This window comes from Bos indicus, chromosome 21 (genome assembly GCF_029378745.1).
Source record: "Bos indicus isolate NIAB-ARS_2022 breed Sahiwal x Tharparkar chromosome 21, NIAB-ARS_B.indTharparkar_mat_pri_1.0, whole genome shotgun sequence".
Lineage (NCBI taxonomy): Eukaryota > Metazoa > Chordata > Mammalia > Artiodactyla > Bovidae > Bos > Bos indicus.
The window spans coordinates 31127891-31147276 of NC_091780.1; the positions used below are offsets into that span (position 1 = coordinate 31127891).

Here is a 19386-nt window from a genome sequence, read left to right on the forward strand (position 1 = left end):
AGAATCCTTAGGAAAATTCTTTCTTTGCTTAAAAAAGAGAGGGACTCTGCATGACTTTCCCTCACTCTTTCAGAAGTTCTAGGACAACATGATGCTTTTGTATGAGGCACTCATCTTGCAACCAGGTGGCAACAAGTCTGAGAAATAAAAATTAAAATGCTAGGGAACAAAACAAAACAAATTGCTGAGGAGCATGGGACCAAAACAAGGAAAGAGCCTGGGTTTTCGATGGTGTCATCGATCTGTTGCACTAATCCTCGAACTGCCACCCGTGGATAATTGTAGGTCTGTATTGTTTAAGTCACTGTTAGTTGGGTATTCTCTTGCATGCAACTTAAAGTATATATCTAACCAGGATATGAGAATACAGTAAATGGGCAATTACAACGGAGTGTAATAAAGAGATCTAATTGAACTATGGGAAGATAGGGAAGCATTTCATCACATTCCCAACCCAAATTGGGGGCTGCAGGGCTGTGACTATTTCCTGTAGGAAATATTTGGACCAAGACCTGAAGTATGAGTATGGGGTTAGCAGGATAGGGCACAGTAGGGTGTTTCATAAAGAGGGAACAGCAAGTGAGATACTAGAGAGTCACATAGAAGTGATTCTGCCTAAAGGAAGTTTTCCAAAAAGGTTATTAACGATAGGTATGAGATACAAGATCAAGTCCTGACTCAGTCACTTGGTAACTAACCACTGACCATTCCTAAGTTTTCGGTTTCATCATCATGAAAATGATGATTATGGTAGTACTCGTGTCCTAGGCTCTTTTTGAGAGGATAACTGTCATAATCACCTATACAGGAAATGTTCAAATCTAGACTTGGGTGATGGCAGGAGAAATGGTTAGAAAGGTACATAAATGTGTGCCAAGTCGCTCAGTCGTGTCCGACTCTTTGCAACTCGATGGACGGTAGCCCACCATGCTCCTCTGTCCATGGAATTCTCCAGGCAATACTGGAGTGGGTTGCCATTTCCTCCTCCAGGGAAGCCTATAATAACATGTTAATCTAAAATGGCTGGGTACAGAAAGCCCAGAATCAGCTTTTAAGCTGTACGTTTGTGCTAAGTAGCTTCAATCAGGTCTCTTTGCGACCTATGGACTCTAGCCCTCCAGGCTCCTCTGTCCCTGGGGTTCTCCAGGCAAGAATACTGGAGTGGGTTGTCATGCCCTCTTCCAGGGGATCTTCCAAACCCAGGAATGGAATCCACATCTCTTATATCTCCTGCATTGGCAGGCAGTTTCTTTACCACTAGCTCCACCTGGGAAGCCCCCACATCAATAGAGGAAGCATAAAGGGGTCTACTTCCACAGGGCTTGTTGCATCAGTGATTAAATGTAGAGGGTACAGTATCAAGAATGATGTGTATCTGGCACAGGTAACTGAGTGGTTGACGTGCCATTCACTGATACAGGCAATACAAAAGGAGCAGTGGAGTTTAAGGAGGAAATGATGAGTTCCATTTTGGAGATTTTGAGTCTGGGTGCCTGTGGGAGGTGGAGGCATGTAGTAGGTACTAAAATATACACCTCTGGGCTCAGGCGCTGTGTTTAAGTTGCAGGTAGACAGGGAAGCAACAGTATACAATCACTGAAGTCAAAGGAGAAGATGGGATGTGCTAGGGAAGAGAAGGAGGGGCCTGAAGAGGAAACTGAGCTGGAGCACCCTTAAAGGATAGGAAGAAAAAAATAACAGTAAGAATAGGCGTCTGAGATCACAAAAGCTGACGGAAGAATATTTCTCAACAAGGGGAGAGGTCAAGTAAAGATTGAGAAACGTGAGATTAGCAAATGGAGTTGTGGCTGACTTTGACCAGAGGTGTTTCTAGGGGGTGAAAGGCAGATTGGAGAGGGATAAGGAGTGGGAGGGCAACGGCAAGCACAAACAGCTCTTTCCGTCAAGTTGGCTGCCCACGGGAGATAAGACGAGATAAGACAAGAACGTAGGGACTTGAGGAGCTGAGGCAGAAGAGGGATAGAGACTTAAGCATGTAGGTGCCACTAGGAAGAAGTCAGTAGAATGGGAGAGATTGAAGCTACAAGAATGTAAGGAAAACTCACTCAACAATTAGTTGAGCGCTTCTTACGTGCCTATCAGTCCTACCACCCTCTCCAGTGACCTACAAGCTACACATGTGACAGATTTAACCTAAAGCTTTATCTTCAGGAGAAAGCGGTTCTCCCTGTTGTTTTTCTTAAGAGTCCCAATTCCGACCTTCCTCCTCCTCCACACATACACCCCACCGGATACCCTGTAGGAGCCCATACACCGCTGGACCTCACAACCTCAACTGGACACTTGAGGCTACAACTATATAACAGATCTTTAAGACGGCAGAGCCAGTGACGCCTACGCCACCGCCTCTCCAGCCTTTTGCCCCAAATTGCGCGAACAGAAGCTACTGCGCAAAGACTAGCCTTCCGCCTCGCTCCGCCCCCTTCTCTTTGTTTCCACGTCCTAGGATCTCGCGAGAGTTGGGAGGCAAATCCCGCGAGCTGAGACCTGGGGCCGGCTCTGCAGCTCTCGCGGTGTTTGCGCGAGACTGCTCTTTTCCTTCCTCCTGTGCCGGTCCGCTTGCCTTCCTCCCCCTCTTCCCCGCCCGGCCTCCCCCTCCTTCCCCCGCGGGCCCCCTCCCCGCAGGGATAATATGGTCTCCGGCGATGGACGCCCCAAGTACAGGTTAGTTTCAGTCCGCCAACTGGATCTGGCAGTGGAGACGCGCGCTACCCGGGCTCCGAGTTCTTTGCTTCTGTCGCCTGGAGTCGCTTGGCCGGCGCGGGGGCCCTCCGAGCTCAGGTCCTGCTCCCCAGGGGCCTGCCTGCTGGGCCGCACTCTCTGCGCCTAGGCCGCGAGAGCCCGGCCTCGCAGCCCTCGCCCCTCAGCGTGACCCCGCCGGGGACGTCTGCTCCGCCGCTGGCTTTGACCCTTGGCGGCCTCAGCTTGTTGGCGCCGCTGTTGGCTGCCAGGGCTTCCCTATGTTCCTTAGTGGCCCTAAGGTCGAGGAAAGGCCCACCATCTTCTTCTCCCCGCCCTCCCCCGCCCCCATTTGTAAGAGATGAGGATGGGGGCCAGTGTCTCATCGCTTGGGTCTCACGCAGCTAGTTGTTTATTCCGCTGTCCAGACTCAAGCCCCTCCCTCTCTCTTTGCCTCTAGTAGCAGGGTCGGGGGTGGTCAAGGCCGATCACTGGTCAGCCGGTTCTCTGACCATTAATTATTGCAGAGCTGGGTCTCCTCCCCCACCATCCACCTTCCTCTCTTCCCCCTCAGCAGAAAAAGAAAAACATTATGTACTCTCAGAAAGTGGGCTATGCTTATCGCATCTCATTTCAGACCAAGGTCCTAACAGTGTTGGGGGTCCTGCCCACCCACCGCAGTGAGTCTGCACAAAAGATCTCAAGGTTCTGTAACCTCAAGGGTGCCTCTCTGCCACTTCCCCCAAGAACCTTAGAAGCAGGGGCACATTCAGATGAGACCCGTGGGTCCTCGTAGATAAGCTTCAATTCGTGCATAACCAGAAAGACGGGTCTTTTAGGGAAAATCTGCTATTTTACCCAGATATTTTGTTGTTCACTTTTATCTTTAGGCGTAAGGCCTATTAAGGTCTTATCTGATAAGTTGTTTGGTTTGCTTTTGATTTTGTTCATGTTGTTGAATGCTGTGTAAATGTCTATCTTTTGATTATTTAAAAAAAATCAGTTCTAACATAATTGTGGTGTTCTCAAATTGCCCTGTTTGTATTTATGCAATTTTCAGGACATGTCTTCACAAACGTGTGTATACATCATTTAAATCATTCTTATTGTCCCTTTCCAGGTATTCTTTATTATCGCGTTTCAGGAGTTAATTATTTTGCCAGTTTTTGTTTGACAGAGTCATGGTTTAGAGTTGTACTGTCCAGTAGAGTGGACACTAGGCACGTGTGACTATTTAAATTAATTAAATAAAATTTGAAAGGATTCCTCTGTCTCTGTAACCACATTTTAAGTGGTCAGGGGCCCCATGTGTCTAATGACTACCTTATTGAACAGCTCAGATACAGAACATTTGTGCCATTGGAGAAAATTCTGTTGGACAAATCTGGTTTCTAGGTGTTTTCACTTTGAATAAGGCACTTTGTAACAGTGTATAATGAAAGGTTTTTTTTTTTTTTCTTCCCAGGATATGCCTTTGAGTACCTTATTGAAACATTAAATGACAGTTCACATAAGAAGTTCTTCAATGTTCCTAGACTTGGAGGCACCAAGTATGGTAATGTTGCTTACATTTTCTTGGGTTTATTTAGTTTCTAATAATAAAAATGCATTTGTCAAGCTGAGTTGAAGAAATTTTAAGTTTATTCCCACCATGTCATAGTAGGCACACCTACACATATCTCTAACATTGGGACAGCTTTCGTGAGAGGAGGATGTAAGCCCATACCGTAGCTTCTTATTTTCAAATCTTAAGTTAGTTTTGTAATGATTTTTTCTTTCCCTGAAGAAACTACTAATACATTTTTAAAAGCAATAAAAACCTGACTGATGATATTCTAGAGCTATTAAATGTATATTTTAATTTTTCAAGTGAACAGTTCCAAGAGTTCTTTATCTAGTGTCCTTTTATTAGGAATCATCAATAGGGCCCACTGATTTGAGTTGTTGACCAGGGCATGGTTTGCCCAGGCTTGTGCACCAGCCCTCTTGGCAGACCTTTGCAGGCTCCTGATCAGGATCAAACCTTTCACTGAAGCCTCAGAAGAGTGAATTTGGCGGAACCGCATAGTATTGGATGAAGCCTTGACTTTATTGACAACTGAGTAACTTTCTCAACCAGGCTACTAAAGGGAAGACATGTTTGAAAGAGTAATTTAGATTATTCTTTTCTGACTTTTCAGTGAAAAGAGAAATTAAATGCCAAATCTGTTGTAGTTTTGGAAAGTTTTCTTTAACCTTGGGATTTTTTATTTTTGTTTTTTCCCTTCTTGTGTTGGTTAAGAAGATTGCTTTTGATTTTTCTGTAGGTTTTATACTCTAGCAGTATTTTCTTGTGTATTCTGAGAAGATTTAGATATTTTAGAGTGTATTTTGGAGAAGATGCCTGTCTGAGAATTAGGTTGCCATTTAAAAATAAACATTTCACCAAAATCTTTTACTCTGCCTATTTAGTTGCTGTGATTTGAGAGGTTATCTTTTCTTAGTGCCATGTGTTGTTCATTCACATTTATTTTATCTTTTCACTGATGAGTTTGTATTAATTTTGAAAAGGGAACAGCTAAGTTGATTATATACATGAAAGATCTTTTTTTTCCCACTGTACTTATCTCAAATATCTGGGCTTCCCTTGTGGTTCAGCTGGTGAATCCACCTGCAATGTGGGAGACTTGGGTTCGATCCCTGGGTTGGGAAGATCCCCTGGAGAAGGGAAACACTACCCACTCCAGTATTCTGATCTGGGCTGGAGAATTCCATGGACTGTAGTCCATGGGGTCAAAAAGAGTTGGACATGACTGAGTGACTTTCACTTATCTCAGATATCTAGTGATTCTGGCCTGGAAATTTCTTAACCCACATTTTATAGCTTAGTAAAGTAAAAGAACATATGTGGGGATGTTTTTAGTTTTGAGTATAAGTTCTTTCTGTGGATAATTTGTGGAAATGTGCCTACTTGAAGATAGCCTGTATTTCCCAAATGCAGGAAATCAAAACAACTATAAAATACGTTGAGAGAATGATCAATAGTGTAAGAGCTATATTATCTCTGGAAAATAAGCTGTTGTGAGCATCTGTACATAATTGAATTCCAGAGTACCAGGGTTTTTATAACCATGATAAATAAAATAATAGAACGCCTGTATATATAAATGCCTTTAAAACAGAAATTTGGGTTTTATTTCTCTGGGGTTAAGATATTGTTGTTGTTTTTTTTAATAGAATGGTTACTATGAGAGGTTTATTGTATAGTTACCAAAATAATTTCTTAATGAGTGTTTAATAGGGAATAAAATTTGGAAGAATTGATATTGAAAGAAAGGAGAAACTTGAGTAGAAAAACAGAAAAATCCTTGTTTGGATTTTTGTGGAGGGACCAAATTGAATGGCCTCCCAGACCTGTGCTTAAGAGACATTGCTTTGGTGGTCACCCGGAGAAGGCAATGGCAACGCACTCCAGAACTCTTGCCTGGAAAATCCCATGGATGGAGGAGCCTGGTAGGCTGCAGTCCATGGGGTCGCAAAGAGTTGGATTCGACTGAGGGACTTCACTTTCACTTTGGTGATCACGACGGTTCCCGACCACTGTGTTCTCTGATTCCCACGTTCGGATACCTACCAGGCTGAGAATCATGGTTGTAATGAGTAACTTAATGAAGGGAAAACGTTCTGGCTCTCTTACGTGTTGGGGAGAAAAGGTAGTCTAGAACACTCTTCTAAGCTCCCTGCTAACTGTGTCAGGAATGCCTGCAGCTGCAGGAACCAGAATCCTCCTGTACAGTGACTCTAACAAATAGGGGTTTATTTTTCTCATCTAATAAGAAGTCTGGGTGTGGACATACTGGGACTGTATAGCACCAACATCAGCAGGGACTTAGGCTTTTCTCTTTTTTTCTGTTTGCTTTCATTTTGCGGGTTGCAAATAGCTGTTGTACCTCCAGGCATTATGCACATATTATAAGCAGGTGGAAGGGCAAAACAGGAAGAAAAACCCTCCCCAGGAGCTTATCTCCTTGGCCAAAATTTTCTTACCTCTCTCAACTTTAAAGCCTGAAAGATTCCGTTTTCTGACTTTTGCAATAGGGAAAGACAAGGGAAAAGTGGTTGGGAGTGAGTGGTGAGTGAACTAGCCTAGGCTGTCTGACTCACTAACAATGCTTCCCTTTATTAAGTCTGTTCTTAGATAGAATACAACACAAATTATTTGATTTTTGCTTTTTTATTGCCATTTTACCTTTTTGCTTCTCTAGTTTATACTCAACGGATCCTTATGGAAGGGCTTCCTTGGGTGGCTCAGTGGTAAAGAATCTGCCTGCCAGTGCAAGAGAGTCAGGTTGGATCCCTGGGTGGGGAAGATCCCCATTAGAAGGAAATGGCAACCCACTCCAGTATGCTTGAGTGGAAAATCCCATTGTCAGAGGAGCCTGGCAGGCTAGTCCTGCCAGGACTAGCAAACGGGGTTGCAAATGAGTCGGACACAACTTGGCGACTACCTTACAGTAGTGGAATATGCACGTCGTGCATATTGATCACATTTTAAACTTATATAATCTCACTAGTGGCAAAATGCTGTTTTAACCATCTGGAGCTGTTTACCTGGCACTTGAGTGCACTGACTACAACCTTAGAAATTTTGAGTGATTTTCTTAAGTAGATCTCTGAATTTGAAAATATACCTGGTTCCCAGGAAGAGAGAAATCACTGTTGCTTGGAATGGCAGAGGGATTACAGAGGCCAGTTAACACTTGGGGGATTTAGAATGGCTGGCAAGCATAATGGAAGACATAAATGAAAATGAGTGAGGAGGAGGGCGGTGAAGACACTGGCCTGGCTCTAGTGAAACATATTTTAGCAAGTGGCTGTTATTGGGCAAAAGGGCTTTCAGGCTGGTATAAAGCCTCAGGCTGCCTTCTTTATCTCATTTTATCTCATTCATCTTTCTCTTTCCCTTCCTAATTGCTTCCTTTGTAACCGTAGTACTGCTCAATCCTGTAGTGGAGCTAGGACTTGGTTTTCCAAATCCTACCTTACAATTTCCAAAAGAAAATCTGTATTTAATTTTTTAGGAGAGTTTTTATTGATTATAAGAAGTTAGGTTGGGATTGAAAATCACAGACAGAAACATTATAAGCAGTGTAGAGACAGTTTCATTTTTATGTGCATATATAAATATATGTAAATGTGCTACTTTAACAAAAATACAGTGTGTATTGTTTTGTAATCTTTTTTAATTTAATATATCACGAACATCTTTGTTTGTCATTGAATACAAGTATCCCTTGCTCTCTCAGTCTGTGTGGTTTATGAACCAGGGAGTGTGAGTTTTGAGTAGAAAGGGTTATATACACTTTTCTACAGCTTCTCAGGGCTGCACAGTATTGTCTATATGAAAGCCTCATGGTTTAGTTACCAGATCTTTGAATATTGAAGTTGTTACCATCTTTTCTGTATTTATAAACAAAGCTGTGTGTGAGGTAGTTAAGTTTTGATGCCAGCTCATTATATAGCATTATTGGATTGACATTATTGTTTCCTCCATCCCCATCAGGTACTTTTCTTTTTCACTGGTACTGTATATGTACTGTCTCTTCCAGTCATTGCCCTTCAGTCAATATAAGGAACAAAAACTCACTTAACTCAGCATTCAAGAAAGAAGATGCTGTTGCAGTTTCCAGACATCCAATGGCAAAGGAAGAAAGCTCAGTCAGGCCTCATGGGAACTAGAATTTCTAAGCCAGAGGCTGTTCGTTCTGTCATGTGGAGATTGCCTGTTCTCTTTACCCTTGTTTCTTTTTGAATGTCTGCTCTGCAGTCTTCTCTCTCTGTAGCCCACTTTACTTACTGGTATTGTGTAATAGATAGTATTCCCACTGCCAGCCCTCTCTGTATGTTATGCTGGGCTTACCAGCCCGCTAATGCCTATATCCCCAAATGACTTTTTTACCTATTGTTTTAAGGGCTTCCCTGGTGGCTCAGATGGTAAAGCGTCCGCCTGCAGTGCGGGAGACCCAGGTGTGATCCCTGGGCTGGGAAGATCCCCTGGAGAAGGAAATGGCAACCCACTCCAGTACTCTTGCCTGGAAAATTCCATGGACTGAGAGGCTCCTCAGAGCCTGGTAGGCTACAGTCCATGGGGTCGCAAAGAGTCGGACACAACTGAGCGACTACAGTTAACCTATAGTTTGACTGGGCAAATCAGACATCTGTTGCTGGTCAGTTATCTTACTGACAGGAGCACAAATCCTTGTTTTCTAATCTTGTCTCTCCCATGGACTCTGGAAAGGGTAGTAAGTTGGGTAAGCAATGAAATAGTTTGCTTATAATGTTTATACACAAGGCATAACTTGCTAAGGATTACCTTTACCTAATGTGATTCAGGAGAAGGCAATGGCACCCCACTCCAGTACTCTTGCCTGGAAACTCCCATGGACGGAGGAGCCTGGTAGGCTGCAGTCCATGGGGTCGCTAAGAGTTGGACACGACTGAGCGACTTCACTTTCACTTTTTCACTTTCATGCATTGGAGAAGGAAATGGCAACCCACTCCAGTGTTCTTGCCTGGAGAATCCCAGGGACGGGGGAGCTTGGTGGGCTGCCGTCTATGGGGTCACACAGAGTCGGACACGACTGAAGCGACTTAGCACAATGTGATTTTATTCCATGTATAACCATGCATTCACCAGCCTTCCATATTTTGTCCAGTGGTCTGTTGGTTTTAACTGTGCTTTTGTAGATAGTTTCTGTTCTGGATTGGGTCCTTTTGGTAGCAGAGAACAGACACCCACTAGCTCAAGTGAAGAAAGATTTATTCTGATATTACAGAGCTCCCAGGCAATGAAAGGTGGCTGTATCTCAAGAAAATGGGCAGTGGGCCTGGAATTAAGAGAGCTCTTTAATGTTCCTCTCAGTGCTTCCTGACCCCTCTCCACTCTTCTGCTCCACTGCAGACAAGCTGCCTCCGCTTGCTACATTGATACATGGCCACAAATGGCAGCCTCTGTCTCTAGCTTAGTGCTTAACAACTTTCTGGTTCAGTCTGTGTCCTGACTGCAAATTCCTGAGAGAGGAATCTAATTGTCCTAGTGTATTTTTTCCACTAGGCCATTGGTCATTTACCTGCCAAGGGGTTGGCTCTTGCTTCAGTGCTATAGCCAGGGAGGTAATGGGACACTGAGCACTCTCCATTCCACAGCTGGCAGTTTGGACAGACATCATGAAGTCCGCCTGTTGAGTTAGCAGATAGTGCAAGATCACATGCTTACCAGGAGCAGATGAGAAGAGTGAGTTTGCTTGTACCTTTGTCAATAATAGATACTGTTTTGTTTGGTTTTCTCTACCTTTGTCAGTGAGTGCCAAGAAAAAAATCTTAAAGAAGCAGGAATCTGTTTTCTCTTTCCGCCGCCTTAGGTGCTCCATAGCAAAATTAAAACAACAGCAGCAAAGGTCAGAGTTGTTTATTGGAAATCAATCCCATCCAGCCTGGTACTGGTTAGGGAGAGAGAAACAATACCTTGACTAATGAGACACGGGGGTGAGTTAATACTGTTGCAAAATCATTGTTGTTGAACCACCTCTTAGACCTGGGGTTACAGGGCCTTCTAAAAGAGTTTCTTAATCTTTTCTCCAGGCTCCTGGCCTCAAACAGGGATTTTAGGTTTACCCTAAAGCTACTCAAGCAGGTTCTTACCAGTCCCCTTACTCTCTTAGTCTGGACTCCAAAGATACCCTCTATGAGGCTTTAGGCAGGCCTAGAGTGTTTGAGTAATTTCTCCTTGCTTCAGTCTTCAGTATATTACTCTTTCATATTTAGTTTACCTAAAGCCTGTTGTTAATACTGGTATCTCCTATGGGTAATTTCTCCATCTACTGTTTAAACCTGGAATGATCACTTTTGAGAAATAACAAAACCCTTTTACATTATCTGTCTTCACCACATTGCTTTGTGGTTGGCAGGGAAGATAGTTTTATGCAGATAAAGAAATTAGACTAAAAATCTGAATAAATTGCCTAAGATCACATATCTTCTAAGTGAGAAGATTTAGTGTTAGACTTGTATCTTCTGATTTCAGACCAGTGTCCACCTCCCTTAATACCATTCTGTTTCCCAATTTAATGGCATTAATAAAGTGCTAGTTAGTGTTTATTATTTACTGTGTTCACTCTAGGATAAGTTCTGTTATTATCCACTTGGCCAAGATACTGCTCCTAAGTATTACGTAATAAGCGGTGGAGGAGAAGTTTGAACAGAGACCTGTGAATCCAAAGCCTGTGTGTGTAAAACTGCTGTGCTGGGGGTTGTATGCTCGCGCTTACAGGACTGTAGAGGCACCATATACAAGCAGAGTGGCTCTGGCTGTAATTGTGTTACACTGGAGAGCAGATGCCCTATATAAAGGAGTAAATGCTACTCACTTCCAGCAAAAATGTGAGATTGGAGTTATAAAATTTTCTCTTTATCTTAAGGAGCCAGAAATTTGGGTTTTCCTGTTTAAAAAAATCTCTAATATTTCAGTGTTGGCAGTTGAACTTTAAAATGTTAAAACTCTGTGTAAAACAAAACGTATCTGTAGGCCGGTTTCTGAGCCCGGCACTGAGAGATGCATTATATTGCCTAATCTTGGTAGCAGCCACTTAACCTTCAGTGGTAAGATCTGCAGTCCTGGAGACGCTTTTCATCAGCCGCCTCCCATGTAAAACAGCAGGCCTCAGCATCTTTTTTTTAAAGGTTGAACCACCTCTGAGATCTACTGAGTAATTGATCAAAAGGATATCTATTGTTATCAGTTCATTTCAGAAGTATGATAACACACATTATTGTACTTTTTCAGTTTAAGTCACCAGCTTGTTCTGGTTCCCCAGGTGTCTTTTTGATTACCTATCCTTAAAGGATTAGCTTTCCAGATTGATAGGATTCTAGAAATTCCTGGTTAGAACAGGTGGCATTAATCCAGCCCAGTTCTCTGCTTGGTGCATGTATCTCTCAACAACCCTGTTTAATTTATTCAGTTAGCATGGAGTACTGACATGTTCTTGGCGAGTGAAAGATGGCTAAGATGGTATCTTTGTGCTTAAGAAAGCACACAGGTTAGTAATGGAAAGGGAAATATAATATAAATAATTATTAACTGTGATACAAGAGTAACTGTAAGATGTTCGGAAATGCTGTATTATATGTTACTGTAAGGCTGACAGAGAATACCCAAGGAACAGCAGATTGGAAGCGAGTCAGAGATCACTGGAGAAGTTGTGGTTTAACTCATTAGATAGCAGAGACGTTTGCTGCTTTGGTCAGGCTGGAGCTGGTCTGGAGTTGCTGCACAAGCAGTTGGCCATCCTCGATCAGGCAGGGGACTGGGCAAGCCGCATCTGGTGGTGTGGAGATGTGTATGGATAACAGATGCTGGTGGGGGCAAGAGTCCTTCAGAGTCATGGGACACATGGGGGCTTGCAGAAGCAGCAGCTGCTCATTGTGTGACCCTGCAGGCAGCTTGCAGGGAAAGTGCAGGCAGTGGCAAGGCAAAGGCTGTTCTGTGTGGAGCTTCTTGATCCAGGTACTGGCACAGGCAGGAGTCTTTCAGAGTGCATAGCTGCCTGAGGGCTCTCGGTGCCCATGTTAAAGGGGGGCTGTGGTGATACTAATAAAGATGTATGTCTGCATTTTTTATATATTGTATAATAAAATGTGTCTGCATTTGATAGATCTGTATAACTCAGTGAAACTTTATTTCTCAAAGATCTTCAGTGCACACAGTGAGTAGATGTTGATGGGACTAGATAAGAGACAGACAGGCTTACTTCATTCATTTTTGAAAAAAGGTCAGCCAGATATCCATGTTTGAATAACCAGAGTTTGTCAGTTGTTGTTTCAAGTAAAAATAGTATTCTTTGGGAAAACTGGCTAATTTAGCTTGTAATTCAGTCACACAAGTGTTTTTCCCTCAAGCAACTATTGTACTTTGGTTTTGAGCAGAAATGCTTTTATACACTTAATTGTTGTCACACAGAATATTGAGACTTGACCTCAGTGATTGAGATTTAATACAATTAATACTTTTTCTGCTTCATCAAGGACATTCTTAAGTGAACCTGGTATTTTGTATGAAAGTGAACAATACAGTGAAAATGAAGAAGACAGTGAGTACAAGTACAGTTGGTGCCATTGCTCTGAGTCCTGTAAGGCACCAGCAGTTTTATCCACCATTGTTTTTGAACCTTCAGTACATATGTCAAAATGGTGGGAAAAGCAAATAACTTAAGGATGATGCCTAGATGCTTTGGCATAAGCATGTGGGTGGATGGTGGTGCTGTTCACTGAGCTTCGGAACACAGAAGATGATAGTGATATGGGACAGGGCAGAGGGAAGATCATTGAGTCCCGTTTAGGTACTAGTGAGCTTGGGCACATACCAGTATTCAGGTAAAGATGTTTGTGAGGCAGTTAGCTGCATGGTTCTAGAGCTCAGGTGACAGACCTGGACTGCAGAAGAATATTTTGGTATTACTGTGGAGATAGTATGTTGAAGCCACGGGATCAACTGAAGCTCCTAAGAGGAGACAGTATGGAGTGAGAAAAGAAGTGAGCCTAGATGTGAACTCTGAAGAACTCCTACATTTGAAGATCAGGTAAAGGAAAGATTGAAGGCAAAAGGAGAAGGGGGCATCAGAGGATGAGCCGGTTAGTTAGCATCACTGACTCAATGGACATGAATTAGAGCAAACTCCGAGAGATAGTAGACAGAGGAGCCGTGGCTTGGGGTCCGTGGGGTCGGTAAGAGTTGGACGTGACTTAGTGACTTAACAACGACAAAGGAGTAGAGGTCGGCCAGGAAACCAAAACAGGGCTGCCAGAAAATGTTAAGAACTGTAAAGGAGCGAACAGTTTGCTGTCCTTGCAAGTTAAACTGACAGTTTGCTAAATGCTGGCAGAAGACACAAAACTGTTGGATCAGAGACAATGGATAGTTTATTACCCATAGCAAAGCGGTGTGCTTGGTACCAGCATTTGTTGAAGAGGGCCAGGTAAAACCTGCACACGAGGTTGTGTTAACGAAGAGGAAATCTGACTTAGGGAACCCAAATCTTTCACAACGGACGGTTGCATGCCTGCCCTTTGCTCCAATAAGAGACACTGTGTTTATCTCCCAAGGCTAGTCATTATATTAACATCTTTTTAAAGACAGTCTGGAACAAAGCCAGTCATCGCTTCTGCTTGCAAGTGGTGCAGAAATGTGAGATAGGAGACATGGAAAATGGTATTGTGAAAGTCAGTAGAAAAAGAATGTTTCAAAGAGGAGGAAATTGTTAGCTCCGTTGAATATTGTAGAGAAGATATTGTAATTCTAGTTAGAACTCTTTCATTGATACTTTGAGAAATCAGATTAGTCTGGGCTGAAGTTTAGAAGTATAAGAGGAAATGTGTAGGAAAGTGGACATTGGGAATATGAGGGACTCAAAAAACTTGGTTGAGAGTTTGAAGAAAGCAGTACTTGGAAACTGTGTGTGTACTTGTGTACACAAGTTTGTGTGAAACTGGAGGTAGGAACTTTAAATGATGATGGGAAAAATCCAGTTCAAGGATAGAAAAGGAGAGGAAAGGTGAGAAAATTGTTAGACTCATCTCAGATGAGTCCTAATGTGTAACTGGGAATTGCATACAGAGCTCCTATAGTAAGTTGGCATTTGGTAGGAAGAGGTCCACAGCTGCCTTCTTAATTGGGAAAAGGATAAATCCAGAGGTATCTAGGCTTATGTGTAAAGTAGGAAGAAGCCGAGGTAGCTAGTCTGTGCTGTTAGGGCTCTGGAGTATCCACCTATAGATATACTTTAAGAATTAAATGAGGTAATGTATATAAAACACCTTGATACATATGCCATCAGATCAGATCAGATCAGATCAGTCACTCAGTCGTGTCCGACTCTTTGCGACCCCATGAATTGCAGCACGCCAGGCCTCCCTGTCCATCACCAACTCCCGGAGTTCACTGAGACTCACGTCCATCGAGTCCGTGATGCCATCCAGCCATCTCATCCTCTGTCGTCCCCTTCTCCTGCTGCCCCCAATCCCTCCCAGCATCAGAGTCTTCTCCAATGAGTCAACTCTTTGCATGAGGTGGCCAAAGTACTGGAGTTTCAGCTTCAGCATCATTCCTTCCAAAGAAATCCCAGGGCTGATCTCCTTCAGAATAGACTGGTTGGATCTCCTTGCAGTCCAAGGGACTCTCAAGAGTCTTCTCCAACACCACAGTTCAAAAGCATCAATTCTTCGGTGCTCAGCCTTCTTCACAGTCCAACTCTCACATCCATACATGACCATAGGAAAAACCAAGCCTTGACTAGACGAACCTTTGTTGGCAAAGTAATGTCTCTGCTTTTGAATATGCTATCTAGGTTGGTCATAACTTTCCTTCTAAGGAGTAAGCGTCTTTTAATTTCATGGCTGCAATCACCATCTGCAGTGATTTTGGAGCCCGGAAAAATAAAGTCTGACACTGTTTCCATTGTTTCCCCATCTATTTCCCATGAAGTGATGGGACCGGATACCATGATCTTTGTTTTCTGAATGTTGAGCTTTAAGCCAACTTTTTCACTCTCCACTTTCACTTTCATCAAGAGGCTTTTGAGTTCCTCTTCACTTTCTGCCGTAAGGGTGGTGTCATCTGCATATCTGAGGTTATTGATATTTCTCCCGGCAATCTTGATTCCAGTTTGTGTTCCTTCCAGTCCAGCGTTTCTCATGATGTACTCTGCATATAAGTTAAATAAATAGGGTGACAATATACAGCCATAGTAGATCTTAAATGAATAACTATAGATATTACTGTCTAAAAAGTTGAAGAAGAAAATTGTATTGGTTTTCTGTTACTGCATAATACATTTTAAATCAAAAGGCTTTGTGGTTAAAGCATTAAGTAAACATTATCCCACAGTTTCTATGGGTCAGGAATTTAAAAATGTCTTAGTTGAATAGTTCTGGCTCAGGATCTCTCATGAAGTTACAGCTAGGTGTTAGTTGGGGCAGCGGTTATCTAAAGGCCTGATGGGCTAGAGGACCCGCTTTTAGTGCAGCCCATTCACATGACTGGCAAGTCGGGCTTACTGTTGGCACAGAGGCCTCAGTTTTATTCCACATGAGCCTCTCCTCAGTGCTTCTTGATTGTCCTTATAACAGACTGCCAATTTCTCCCAGAGTGAGCTATCCAAGAGAAGAAGGCTGATGCTGAAATACTTGTAACCTAGCATTAGAAGTCATGCACTGTCATGAACCTAGCAGTTATATATACTAAGGGAGGTGAGTCAGGCAGAGAAAGACAAGTACAGAATGTTATTGCTTGTATATGAAATCTAAAAGAATGATACAAATGAACGTATTTACAAAACAAAAATAGACTCACAGACATAGAAAACAAACTTATGGTTACTAGTGGGGAAGGGGACGGGGGAGGGATAAATCAGGAGTTTAGTATTAGCAGATATATACTGCTATTTATAAAATAGATAAACAAGAGGGACCTACTGTATAGCATAGGTAACTAGATTCAGTATTTTACAATAAACCATAATGGTGTGTGTGTGTATCTGAGTCATTTTGCTGTATACCAGAAACTAACTCAACATTGTAAATTAACTGTACTTCAATGCAAGAAAGAAAGAAAAACCCACTGTCATCTCTGCCATACTGTTGGTAACACAAACAGCTGATTTTCAGTGTAGGTTGTGTGAGAGCATGAATGCTGAGAGGTGAAGATTACTGGTATCATCTTGGAGGCTGGTGACTGCAGAGAGAAATAAGAAATAAATTGTTTTGTTTGTGGGAGAAGGCGTTGTTTGCATCTTTCCTTGCTGTGGGCCTCTAGTAGTTTTCATGAAATTAGACAGATCTGCAAGTCAGTACTCCTTAATGATGAAATGTCCACTCTTAGCACACTCTTTATTTGATAATTGCTTTTTACTTTAATGCTAGTTTTCAAATGGGAGAGTTAAAAAACAGTAAGACCACTGAAACTATAACCGAAAGAGTAGCTCTGCCCTAAATTTTTATTCTGCAGAGAATACTATTTTTAATCCTTTTGGTCATTTCTTTTAATAATTTCCTCCATATTATTAAATACCCTTGCCTATACAGCTGTTTCTTGATCTTTCAGTTTTAGACTTTACTGACTTTTTACTGTGGAAAATGAGAATTTGGCACTTTTCTTCTGCGTATATACCACGTACCTCTTCCTAATATAGTTATAATTTTGGTTAAAACAATACTCAGTCAGTTCAGTTCAGTTCAGTTGCTCAATCGTGTCCGACTCTTTGCGACCCCATGAATCGCAGCACGCCAGGCCTCCCTGTCCATCACCGACTCCCGGAGTTCACTCAGACTCATGTCCATCGAGTCAGTGATGCCATCCAGCCATCTCATCCTCTGTCGTCCCCTTCTCCTCCTGCCACCAATCCCTCCCAGCATCAGGGTCTTTTCCAGTGAGTCAACTCTTTGCATCCGGTGGCCAAAGTATTGGAATTTCAGCTTCAGCATCAGTCCTTCCGTTGACCACCCAGGACTGATCTCCTTTAGGATGGATTGGTTGGATCTCCTTGCAGTCCAAGGCACTCTTAAGAGTCTAACACCACAGTTCAAAAGCATCAATTCTTCAGCGTTCAGCTTTCTTCACAGTCCAGTTCTCACATCATACATGACCACTGGAAAAACCATAGCCTTAACTAGATGGACCTTTGTTGGCAAAGTAATGTCTCTGCTTTTTAATATGCTATCTAGGTTAGTCGTAACTTTCCTTCCAAGGAGTAAGCGTCTTTTAATTTCATGGCTGCAATCACCATCTGCAGTGATTTTGGTACTTATAACTATAAATATTCTCAACCAGTCCATGTAGTAAATGACGATTGCATCTCGTTTCTCCTACAACTTTGTATATTTTTTTTTTCTGGAATTAATGATTGTCCTTTTTTGTTTGCTTAGTTTTCTGTGTCCTTATCGATAATTCATCTCCATGCTCTCCAGAAGAACTAAACTCCTGGTATAACCAAGTATAACCATCTCTTGGCAGCATACCATCTGGACTTCATTTTATGCTGCATTTGAGGCTGACCGCACTGTGGCTGACTTACAGTATTGCCCTAGAAGAGTCTCTGCTCTTTCTTATGTTAGACTGTTTCCTAAATTTCATGATTTTTTACTCTCCAGTTCCTTATTTTATAGACCATATCCTGATAGCTTCCTACATAAGGGTGCCTGTGACTAATTTTTTTTTAATTTGCCACTGCTTGGCTGTTTTTCTTTTTTAAAACTTTATTTTGTATTGGCGTATGTATAGCTGATTAACAATGTTGTAATAGTTTCAGGTGGACAGCAAAGGGACTCAGCCATACATAGACATATATCCACTCTCCCCCAAACTCCCCTCCCATCCAGGCTGCCACATAACATTGAGCAGTTTCCTGTGCTGTACAGAGACCTTGCCTAATTAATTGATAGTTTATCTATTTACAGATTTCTAGGCTGAAAGTTATTTTCACTTGGGATTTTGAAGGGATTTTGCCTTCTAGTTTTTCACATTCCTCTTTTATTGCAGGCTATCCTGATTCCTAGTCTTTGTTTCTGATTGCCTTTTCCTTTTGTGGGCATTTAGTTTCGGCTTTCTCTTTTCTGCTCAGTCTGCTGCTGCTGCTAAGTCGCTTCAGTCGTGTCCGACTCTGTGCAACCCCATAGATGGCGGCCCACCAGGCTCCCCCGTCCCTGGGATTCTCCAGGCAAGAACACTGGAGTGGGTTGCCATTTCCTTCTCCAATGCATGAAAGGGAAAAGTGAAAGTGAAGTCGCTCAGTCGTGTCCGACTCTTCTCGACCCCATGGTCTGCAGCCTACCAGGTTCCTCCATCCATGGGATTTTCCAGGCAAGAGTACTGGAGTGGGGTGCCATTGCCTTCTCCATCTGCTCAGTCTATTACCAGTCAATTAAGGACCATCTTCCAAAATTTTTGTTAGCTTTGCTTCTGTTTCTTTGTTCTTGTGGGTTTATAACTTTCTTTACTGTTAACCCTAGTGGATTTCAGGAGAGAGTGGAGATAATTACTGGTGTTTATTTTTACCGTATTTTGCTAGTAATCTGACAAAATGCTTTTTATGAAGATACCTGAAACAAAAAAGCTTCCTGAGGATATATTTTTCCAGAATAATTAACCAAAGTTAATTTTGTGTGTTGGCTTCTGTGATAAATTTTACTTCTTGTTATTTCCAAATGCTCTGTTGTAAAAATGTCCCCTCTGTAATTTCTCTTGGTTTGGAGGCGGGGGAGACGGGGGGTGGGCTTCATTATTTTTGATTGAGGAAAAATGGAAATGAATATTTGTTAAGTACTTACTATTTGTCATATGTTTGTTAGAGGGTTTTACATGTACTAGATAGATGATGAAGTAAGGTATTCTTCACATCTGCTATGTAGCTGGCATCCCCATTTTAAATGAGAAAATGCATCAATTTGAGTCACTTTCCAAAAGTCATACCTATTGCAGATAGCAAATAGTGGCTTTGAATTTAGTATTTCTGATTATGTAGTCCTTTATCCTCTTTACTTACAACTTTATTATGCTTTAATGTGTGTGTGTTAAAATTTTCAAGCATAAAAGTAGGGAGAAAATAGCATAATAACCCACCGTGTGTTTGTCAGTCAGTTGTCAACATTTGTCAGTCT

At 42.3% G+C, this 19386-nt stretch overlaps 1 protein-coding gene across 1 annotated transcript in view; it reads left to right on the top strand.

Moving 5' to 3' along the window:
* Positions 1 to 2540: 2540 nt before the first annotated feature.
* The window catches only part of IREB2 (iron responsive element binding protein 2), a 52910-nt gene continuing 36064 nt past the window's right edge, over positions 2541 to 19386 (top strand). Inside the window, exons 1-2 of the mRNA XM_070775312.1 lie at positions 2541 to 2685; positions 4166 to 4255. Coding sequence (XP_070631413.1) covers positions 2667 to 2685; positions 4166 to 4255 — 109 coding nt within the window. The 5' untranslated portion in view covers positions 2541 to 2666. The remainder of the gene's footprint in view (positions 2686 to 4165; positions 4256 to 19386) is intronic.